Source organism: Mixophyes fleayi, chromosome 2 (assembly GCF_038048845.1).
Source record: "Mixophyes fleayi isolate aMixFle1 chromosome 2, aMixFle1.hap1, whole genome shotgun sequence".
Lineage (NCBI taxonomy): Eukaryota > Metazoa > Chordata > Amphibia > Anura > Limnodynastidae > Mixophyes > Mixophyes fleayi.
Window position 1 is genome coordinate 12417145 of NC_134403.1, and position 11332 is coordinate 12428476.

The 11332-nt window shown below is 41.7% G+C and overlaps 1 protein-coding gene across 1 annotated transcript; it reads right to left on the reverse strand.

Annotated features, from left to right (window-relative positions):
- Positions 1 to 2360: 2360 nt before the first annotated feature.
- LOC142139764 (odorant receptor 131-2-like) lies at positions 2361 to 11077 on the reverse strand. Its single transcript, XM_075197634.1, has 3 exons — positions 11060 to 11077; positions 6489 to 6543; positions 2361 to 3301 (listed from the first exon to the last, which is right to left on the reverse strand). Exons 1-3 carry the CDS (start codon positions 11075 to 11077, stop codon positions 2361 to 2363), a joined length of 1014 nt encoding a protein of 337 aa, XP_075053735.1.
- Positions 11078 to 11332: the final 255 nt, after the last annotated feature.

Below are 11332 nucleotides of genomic sequence, written 5' to 3' on the forward strand. Positions count from 1 at the left end.
CAAACAAAAACAATTTTTTTCCCTTTGGTTGTATAACCAGTTGCAATTGCATACTCGTAATTAGCCTTGAAAAGAACAACTATTATGGGTCATGTCTGACTGCAGAGAGCTTCAGTAACAGTAGAGGTGGACCAGTGGCTAAGTCTACCTTCAGCTCTTCTAAATGTTATGGGATCGTATCTGACTGTATATGGTAATTATTCTGTCTTTTCCACTAAAAGAATTGCAGGATTAAAAACTGTGCTCAAAGTTTTTAGAGTAAATATATAAATAAATGAGAAAACAAAGTATCCAGGACTTAATCCTGGACCCCCTGATGGAAACTGGGTAGGGGGTTTGGTATTTATAGATTACCCAGAGCATTGGGAAGCAGTATAATTAAAAGGTCTTGTGGTGGGCGACCTACCTCTTGTGATGTGGGTGCTTTAGAATAAAAAAAAATAATTATCCCCATCCATGGTCATTACTGGCCCTAACAAAAAATATGACATTGCAATACAATAATATAAAAAATATATTCCAACTGTCTGACTTTATGTGCTGTGAGGTCAATATAATAGTAAAATACAGCTTGGATAGAGGGATATTTCTCCTGGTCCTGTATTCTGAATTTTGGAGTCACAGCACTTGTAAAATACCTCGCTACTTGTTTGGTTGATTAAATTGAGAAACTGCTTAATATACATCTAATTTTCCCCTTTGGGGCTGGATGGCCCAGGTCTTTCTGATGACCTCAGGACTATTGCAAGGAGTACGCATAACAGTTCCATCTTGTTTTACCAACGTTTTACCATCATACAATCGCCCCATATTTCTGCTTCCTTTGCTTCTAAAATTCTTGAATGAATTGTCTTCAATCATCTGAGCGACTTTCTCTCTTCCCACTCTTTTCTTGACCCTCTCCAGTCTGGCTTCTGTCCCCTTCACTCAACTGAAACTGCCCTTAATAAACAAACAGTAACAAAAGACTTACTCTTAGCTAAGATCAAAGGGCACTTCTCCCGTCTCATACTCCTTGAACTCTATGCTGCGTTTGACTCAGTCAATCATTCTCTTCTCCGCACCACCCTTCACTTTCTAGGTCTTTGTGAAACAGCTCTCTCTTGGTTTGCCTCTTGCCTCTCTGGCCATCCTTTAAGCGCCTCTGCTTTTGACTCTCCTCCCTCTTCCCACTTCTATTGAAGTCCCAGAAGGCTCTGTCCTTGGCCCTCTGCTCTTCTCTATCTATACCACCTCTCTCGATGAACTCGTTCAATCATTTGGCCTCCAATACCACCTCTATGCTGATGACACACAAATATATCTTTCCTCCCCTGATCTCTCTCCCGCCTTTCTAACTCAAATATCTAACTGTCTCTCTGCTGCAACTACCTGTATGTCACAGTGCTTCCTGAATCTCAACATCTGGACTCATCCCTGACTCAGCCCTCAGCTTTCCCCCCCATATCCAGTCCTCCACCAAATCCTGCCTTTTCCTCCTACGTAACATCACGAAAATCTGCGCCTTCCTCTCTCGGGAAGCAACCAAAATCCTGGTCCATTCACTCATCATTTCTCATCTCAACTATTGCAAACTTCTTCTCACTGGCCTTCCTGACACTCACATTTCTGACCTTCAATCAATACAGATTTCTGCGGCTAGGCTCAACTTCCTCTCCTGCTACACCTTGTCCGCTACTCATAAATCCCTTCATTGGCTCCCTATCCATTTCAGAATTCAGTTCAAGCTCCTTACCCTCACTTACAAAGCCCTAATCAACACTTCTTTCCCTTACATTTCTGAACTTGTCTTGAGGTACATACCTACCGGGCACTCCACTCTGCCTCTGACCTTCACCTAAATTTACCACTAATTAACTCCTCCCACGGTCACCTCCAAGACTTCTGCTGTGCTGTCCCATTCTTTGGAACTCCCTGCCTCGACTCACCAACCTTCAGTCCTTCAAACGCTCACTCAAAACTCACCTTTTCAAGCTTGCTTATCCTACCAGCTCCAAACCATTCTATACATCACCTCCTTTCTATGCCTGAAATCCCCTTTTTCATCCAGTTGGTCATATTGTCTGTTACCACTCCTCCCTCTAGATTGTTGCCACCCCTGCTCTCACAGGCAGGGTCCTCCCTAGCTATTGTCCCATGTCTATCCGCTGTCTGACTCCCTTGTATGTCCTTTCATGTATTTTGCTGCAATTCATGTGAGTCCCACAGCATTACTTACACTCATCTGTGCTATTTATCTGAATTACCTATTCTATTTTGTTACTTGCCTCTATATAAGGCGCTACGGAATCTGTGGCGCCAAATAAATAAATAATATATATTTCACAGCTATATAACATATATTCTCAATTCACTCAGTTTCATTTCAGAAATCTCGCTGATGAGCACACATTTCTCATATGTTTACCAAGTACTTCATCTCTAATCCCATAAATTAATGGACTGATAACTCTTGGAAGACACATAAACAGGAAGAAATTAAGTATTGGCATATAGAGAAAATATGGTGTTAAATATTTGTCAGCAGTTGTAGCAGTGAGAGACAACATACATAACATGAGCTGAAACGCGTGGAGCAAGACAGTTTTTCCAGCCTTAGAAGCAGATGTCCCAGAATCAATCCTCCGAGCAACCAGCATAACTTTCAGGTATGTGTAGGCAATTATCAGTCCAACGATGGTAAAGCTAATTATGATGGTTAGTGTTCTTATGACTACTTGTATTTCATTCGCTATTAAAAGTCCCCAATAACAGATGATATTGACTGAAAAGACACGTTTCTCTACAAAAAAACAAAATGCAATAAAATCTGCAAGCTGTGGAATGACCCCCACTGTCCACATGATTGCAATGGCAGCATTAGATCTCTGTGCTGTGCACAATTCTGCATGTTTAAATGGGTGGCAAATGGCTGCATAGCGTTCCAGAGACATGACTGCCAAATTGTAAGGAGTAATCCTAAATGCACATGAGGAGAAGCTGGCAATTGAATAGCAGACTGATAAAGGCATGTACAAATAGTACACAGAAGCGGTAAAGAGAAAAAATGATATAGCTAGAAATGTTAGATCATTAACAAGCATGTGGATAAACAGCATATAGCGAGGGTTCTCTCGGACATGAGGAACTGTGAAGAAGGCTTTCAGTATAACAGCCATGAAGTACAAGAAGATGCTGAACAAGGGGAGCATCAGTATGAATAAAGTCACCCTTTGTGAGGTCTTATTGATGTATACAGTCATGTTGCTGTCAAGTTGAGTAGAGTTAACCATTAGTTTGAGTCCAAATCGCCTTTTCTTCTCTGTTGATAGAAAAAGGAAAAAATTCACTTATTTAAAGGGCAGATTATTATTATTATCCTTTATTTGTTAGGCGCCACAAGAGTTCCGCAGCGCCGTACAATGCACAAACAATAGACAGTACAGGGTAAAATATTACTGAGCAGTAAACAAAAATACCAAAACTTCGGAAGCTCCAAGCAGGCTAATGCAGAAAAGACAGAGCAGAAGAGTAGGTAAGGACACAGGAGGGAAGAGGGCCCTGTTCGAATGAGCTTACATCCTAAGGGAGGGTGAACAAGACTCAGGTACAAAGGGGGCCAGATGATGTAAAGGAGAGAAGAGGGGACGGGAGGAGGGAGGGGAGAGTGGGTTAGGAGGAAGGATGGTAGGCTTTGAGGAACAGGTGGGTTTTTAGTGCCCGTTTGAAGGAGCTTAGAGTGGGAGAGAGACGGACAGAGCGAGGGAGGTCATTCCAGTGAAGGGGGGCTGCTCGGGAGAAGTCTTGGATTTTGGAATGGGAAGAGGTGATTAGAGTGGAGGAGAGACGACGGTCATTGGCCGAGCGCAGGGAGCGGACAGGAGTGTGAATGGAGAGGAGGTTGGAGATGTAGGGGGCAGTAGACTGGGAGAGTGCCTTGTATGTGGTGGTCAGGAGTTTGAAGATGATTCTATAGGGGATGGGGAGCCAGTGTAGGGCAAGGCAGAGAGGGGAAGCAGAGGAAGAGCGGCGAGAGAGGAAGATGAGTCTGGTAGCCGCGTTCAGAATAGAGCGGAGGGGGGCGAGGTGGGAAAGGGGGAGGCCGGTGAGAAGGAGGTTTCAGTAGTCGAGGCGTGAGATAATAGGAGTGTGAATGATGGTTTTGGTTGCATCCTGAGAGAGAAAAGGTCGGATGCGGGCAATGTTGCGAAGTTGAAAGCGACAGAAGTTGAACTTGCTGCCTTCTGTTGGACAAATAAGCGTATCAAGTTGTACTTAAACTATCTATAAATTTCAGCTAACATGTCTGAGAATGAGTATGAAATGATAACAGTCTTGGCTCTTTCCTTCTCCTCCCTTTCATTTTCATTGCAATGTGCTTTGTCATGAAGCCATCACTATTGAAAGTTTGACTTTGTTACTACAATCTTGAAATTTAGCACAAAACAGTTAACCCTTAGTGCTGCAGAAAAATATTGTAAAATTTTTATAAGACAACATGAAGAAACGCAGCATTTGAGACTTCGGCAAAAGTGTTGAAGTGCATCAATGTATATTAGTACCAGCATATACTTTGCACTGAACATTATTTTATTAAAATACTTGGATCCACAAGTTCCATTTTCACTGAATCTAGTATTTTATTTACAGTTATAATCCTAATTAAACCAACCTTAAACAACGGCTCCACTTATGAAACAATCCCCTATGAGTGAGCTGCCTGTGATTCTAATAACAGGACCAGGAAATTAGTCAGCAGATTCTGAGCTGCAATGATTTGAATTGTTTCTATTAATTCCATTAAGATTGAAGGTAAAATTGTAAAATACATGCAAATTCAAGTTTCATAATGTAATGGAAAGAAACTGCCCCAAAGAGCTTAAAATAATTTATTAACAGTTAGTTTATATAGTGCCTATATAATGCAAAGCAGTTTTAAAGAATAGCTAATCATTAACATCAGTCCCTGCCCCAATGGAGCTTACAATCTATGCTCACCACCACACACTAGGCTTAGTTTAGCCAGTGGCCAATTACCTACAAGAATGTATTTGGAGTGAGGGAGGAAACCAAACAACTACAGGGGGAACATACAACCTCCAAACAAATAGGGCCCAGGTCATAATTAAAATCATGACCCAGGTTCTGTGAGGCAGCAATGCTAGCAACCGTGCCACCGTGCTGCCTAAAAACAAAAAAACAAAAAATATAAAAATCAATAAGATATATTTGTAACCAAAGTGGCATGCAGAGAGAAGAAAATGCATTAAAGATATATAAAAATAAAAGAGTATCTACTCCTAAAAAGTATATATTGTTATATAGCGCAGGCGGGCAGCTGTATAAAAAAAACAAAAAATATTTTGCGTCCTGTGCCCTGTAATTGGTGAGTTCAATTTTTGTTTGGTTACTGTTCATAGTCTCTCGTCCAGTCTCATCACATGCTCCCATTCCCGGTTACAGGACTTTTTATGGGCTGCACCCATTTTGTGGGATTCCCTCCCTCCCTTTCTGGAATTTCCTCTGGTCTACAAAACCTTAAAACATTCTCCAAAAACCCAATTCTGCAGGCAAGCTTATAATATTCCTCAACCACCATCTTACCCTCCCTAGGTTACCCTATTACCACCCTGTACACAGTTCACACAAAACAACAACCCTGTGACCAACATTACTGTGTGACTGGATCATACTTCCCATTCAGTATTTTTTACCTATGCATTCTATCTGGACCAATATGCAATATGTAGCACTTACCCTCACGTATCAAACTTCCTTTATTCCATAGATTGTAAACTTATGAGCAACGACCTCTCATTTCTCTATCTGTATTTCCAGCATTGTTTTATTACTGTGTTTGTTCCCAACTGTAAAGTTCCACAGAATTTGCTGGCACTATCTAAATAAATGTTGATGATGATGATGGTAAACACAACATCTTCCCATTGACATGGGGACAGTGGTGAAGAGGAGCCAGGATGCCCCAGGAGGCAGCAGTGGGGGAGGTAGGTATAATACTTTATTTAACACAGCTGTCCCACACATTCTAAATAATATAATGTAGCTTTGTGTTGAGTTTCTCTATTAATGTGATCCATTATGGACAGAATGCAACACAAGATGTTTTGCCAGTCCTCTCTGTACTTGCCCTTTAATCATTAAAAGGAGATAAGGAGGTACATTTATACCGAGGTATATTTCGATGCAAGAGAGGGAAGGTCTTTAAAGGAATGAAGTACACTTTTTGATTTAAATGAGACATATATATGTAATTGTTGATTCTTTTTGCACTTTGTGTAGGAATGGATATTGCTACAAATATATGTGTGAGGTGCCCACGGGGGGAGGGGTGGGGATGTCCGAGCGCCCAAACCCTGCAGGGGGAAAAGGCCCCTGACTTGATGTGCAGGGCACTCGTTTTGCTGTAAGGGGAAAAGGGAGAATACGGGAGGGACAGCTCCACAAGGTGAGTGCACCAAGGGAACAGTCCTCGCCACGGCTATACTCACGTAGGCGACTCTTCGATGGTGGCTCCTTCCCCGTACCTTGTCTTCCGATCAGCACCTGTAAGACAAGAGAGACAGCACAACGACAGCCCTTTCCAACACCTCTGTTACTTACCCAATCCCGAGGGACCGATATGAAACTCACCACACCGTACTTTACCTCAGACGACCACTCTCACGTCCTGAGACACTGTGCCCCACAGGCCTACGCCCGCGGCCTGAGCCCCGGCCGTTAAGCCCGCTTGTCCTGGGGCTCAGGACTTAGGTGCCCTTCTGGACGGATGGAGGGAATTCTAAAAACCGCTCCAGAACTCTACTTAGTACCTACTTAGGAACCGAGTGTTCCCTACTCTACGTCAGGACCTAGCGTACTCACCTGCTCCGTGCAGGAAACTCAGCTTGACCTGCCGTGTTCGGGTCTTCCAGGCTCTCCAGTCGCCGGCGCCTCTTCTCCTGTTCGGCGCTGTTGAAGGCTGCTTGGCGGTGGCGCTCTTAGCCCTTACAAGGGCTCCCCACTGACGTTCTCTCCTCCGGCGTCTTGCTTGAAGTCTTCGGGCGGCAGGGTAGCTCACAGCCCTTACAAGGGCTCCCTGCCAATTTTGACGCTGCTGGACATCTGGAGGCAATGTCCTCATTCTTCCTCTCCGCCGCCGGACTGACCTCGTGTCGGCGCCCGGCGGCTGATAAAGCTGTTGGCGTGCTGACATCATCAGCCGTCGCTGCGAGCTCTGATTGACTCGCGGCAGCGCCAGTAGTTTGAATGGCTGGAGGATAGCCAGGATTGGCTCACCGATCCGGCCGCTGATTGGCCAGCAGCGGGAATTGAGCTGTGATTGGCTCACTTGCCCACTGCCGCCGGGACCTACAGGAAGAAAGAATACTCACCGCTGGAATGGTGAGTAGTTTCTTCTTGCGCTTCCCTCTCGGCCGCCTCGTCGCCGGGGCACTTCTCCACATTTGCCAGAAATATTATGAGGTTAGAAAATCTTTGAAATGATCTGATGAACATCTAAGCCTGTACTCCACTCGTTACATGTTATGCTGCTGCTTGTCTTGTCTGAATATATAAATAGCTGTGACTAAACAATTGTGATATCTTCTGATGCACCCTAAGCTGGGAGGTTGTCTCAGGTGCCCAAAAGTAGATACAGAACAAGAGGAAGAGCTTTTGATTTTAGCAATTCTGTGTACAATGATGAGAGGAAAGTGTAGGAGTGGAGTTTTAGGGCAATAAAGTGTAACAGCTCAGGAGGCAATGTGGCAGAAGAGTTACTTTATGTACAACAGCAATGTTAGTAAGAAGGAAACAGTCATTTTAAAAACAGGAGAGATTTTTTTGATATACTACTTACGCCCCCCACCCATACCACTGGAGCAGACAAGGCTATTGTTAGAGGGGATGTGGCTAAACTCAAAGGAATAAAAATAATATTTTACTTAGAAATATTACTTAATAAATTTTTATGAAGTTCCAAAATAACCAAAAACATCAACCAGTGCTCAGCAACACAGATAGAGCTCATCTGTAATGCAGTGTTCACAAGAAGCAGTAGTAGTGCGTGTGTAGCAGTAACACGGCTAATCCACCAATCCGATGATGAATCTTGAAGACACAAAATCCTGTGTATAAGATTTTTCTATTCTTCTCTTTAAATAATAAATGAGATGAGCAGGTTTCCAAAATATAATATTTATATTCTTTATTTAAATATATTATGCATAGATACAGCCGTACTAGATGAAGCAGACATATGCCCAGGGTCTCAAAAGTCAATTGACAATCTAAGTTTGATTAAGTCATTTTTTTATAGAAAATCTTACTCATCACTACTTAAAACACATGATCCCAGCTTACATCACTTCTGACACTCTAAGCCTCTATCATTGCCAAAAACATTACTTGTACTTTCCAAACCAAACCTCTTCACCCAGGTCAAAGCTGCCATTTCATCATCAAAGTGACATGTTCTTGGAGGGGTCTTTTGGAAGGGTCTTTTTGACCTTATTTTGAGCAAACTTGTTCTTGGCTTTGTCCGGTCATTGTAAAGTAATAGAATCTTACTAAAAACATGTTTCTTTTTGGTTTTTTTCTCTATTGTGTAATATGTAGAGTAAAGGTCAGTACTTTTCCTTTTAAAAGCACAGGCACATAAACTTAGATTAGTTCTGCATTAGTAACATATAAGTTTATATTTGATATATATATATTTTGTTAATTATTACTTCGACACCTGTGTATGTCACAGGCAAAAGTGGTAAAACTTAAGGCAAGACTGAAAAGCTGTGGTGAAAATTAGATGCACTGAGGACAGAGCACAACAAGAGATCTCTGGAAGGAGTAATTGTACTCCTATTAGAAATTGAAGTTAATTAGTTGTCTTCCTTTGAAATCTCATATGTCATACGTCATAAAGTGGGCTCCAACCAATATTTTAGATTGTTGGAGTGAGCCACAAAATTTAGGAGCCAGGCACATTTTAAATTATTATATGGTATCTGCTAATAAATAACCACTTGTTGTTTGTGCTGGGTGGAAATCTGTGTATCTGTTTTTATTTGGTACGTATGGACTACCTGCTCTTATTCTACATAAATTAAGAACATCATAGTATCATTAATTGAGTTATTGATGCAGTTTTTATCATTTACTCTATAAAAGATAATATTTATTAAAACATGATTTGTTTAAAATACTTTGGTCATGTTGGAGAGTACGGTGATCTGTGTTTGTAGGTGACTTCCATAGAGGACGGTCTCATCACTATTATATGTGACCACAGCTTATAGTGTTTATTTGTTGTTTTTTTACTTCTTTAAATAAATTTATTGTATAATTTTAAAGTCAGTGATTTGAAATGTAAGATGGAATTTCCTAAAAGAACAATTTGTAGTGAGCAACTTATTAGACTGTTTTCAGAGTTGGAAAGATATTTTCTCACATATTCAAGGAAAGTTGAGGTAATATAGTTCAAGCTTACATAAAAGGTAACTTCACCTAAAATATTTTTTTAGATTCTGTAATTTAAATATAATATGACTTACCACTGGTTTGGCAATTCTCCTGAGCCAGTCGGTCCCCCAGCCACAGTCAAAATATGCTGTCCTCTCTCCTGCCTGCAGTGTGTTGTCTATGCACAACAGGAGGTCATCCTCAGACCATGGCAGGATCGGATGGACTTCCCTCACTCCTGCTGGGACAGTATTTCTTCATACAGGCAGGAATGTGCTCGCCAAACCTGACGATGACAGACATCTGGGGATCTCGCTGGAGCAGGTGGATCACTTGACCTCAGTTAAGTAATATTCTGCACTTATATTTACCTTATGAAACTTCGTCAAATCAGAGGCAATGTAATATGTTACAGGCCAAAATAAGTTATTTAAATAATCGTCATACTCACAGTGTACAATGCAGCTGTCACATGGCGTTGTGTGCAGTCACTGCCGATCCTGTACATACATCCCTCACCTCTGTGTGCTATTTATCTGCTTATAATTCTCTGATGACTTCTATATTTTAGCTGTTTCATTGACTCACTTGGGATCTGTATCAATGCAGCAGCATGTGGTTCCCCGGTGACGATGATTTCAGCCTTTTACCTCACTCTATATCATCTTTAGCAGCTTTCCCAAATGTCACAATTTTCCTGATGAAAGACTTCACAATTTGCAATTTTATGAAATAAATATACCATAGCAAAATACATTTTTGTTTAGTCTTTCAAGTTAAGCTCTACACAATCTGTTGGCGCTATATAAATAAATGTTGATGAAGTGTTGATGATGAAGTTAGTTCTTGAATATTTATTTTGCAGTTGTGATGGTATAATTCAAATTCTTCATATTATTAATACAATTGGTAAAGAGAACTCCATGCATAAAATAAATTTATAGTATGCCTTTAAACTGTCGCTATTCTGGAAGGACAATCCAGATTGTAATGGACTGTCCCATTATCCCACAGTCCTGACTGCCCAAACATTGGTATATATGTCCATTTCACTGGCACAGCAAAGCAGGATGAATGGGTGCAGCACACACCTGCCATGTGTGGATGTGACAATACAGCGGTGTATTTAGGGAGGAGGAGAGTGGCAGCGGGTGACCAAGTGCCTCAGAATGCTAGAAAGACCACCAGGGGCCGTAACATGCTCCCAATTTGATACACCATTTAGGAGGGGGCTTGACTGTTTCTTGATTCCCAGCAACAGAATGACAAGAGGTTTGTTAAAGGCAGGATGGAAAATAGTTCTTTCTTGTCTTTGAAATAAATCTATTGACCTACAATATGTCCCCACAATATAGAGAGGTCATAATTCATGGATAAGGTGGCCAATCCTTGAAATGAAGAGAGACGTTCCACATCCATCCTCACCCAATGTTATGTTTAGCATTTATGTTAAACTATTGCCTTTCAATCATACCTAACGTCACTGTCTAATCTAACTGTTTATCTTATCACAGCCATCTGGTATCTCTACTGTCCTTACTGCTTCCTTATCCCTGGCTCATACTTTACATCCTTTCTTCCTCTTTTCTCTCCTTCTACCATTGCACTCTTTCGCTTTACTCACCTTTCCTGCTCTCTCCATTTCGGCACTCCACTTGTAAGCTCTTACCACCCTTGATTTCTATATTACTTTCAACTGTCTATTCCACATTTTCTCTAGCTTTATCATGATTTGCTCCTCTTTCACTTCTGTCCTCTCCCTGTATCCCCCTGCTTCCCATGTCAAACCTTCCCATATTCTTCCTCCTGCTCACTCCCCCCTCTCCCTTCCCATCCTCCTCCCTATTTCACTCCTGTCTTCTCTTCTGTGCCTCTGAGCCCCTGATCTACCTGTACT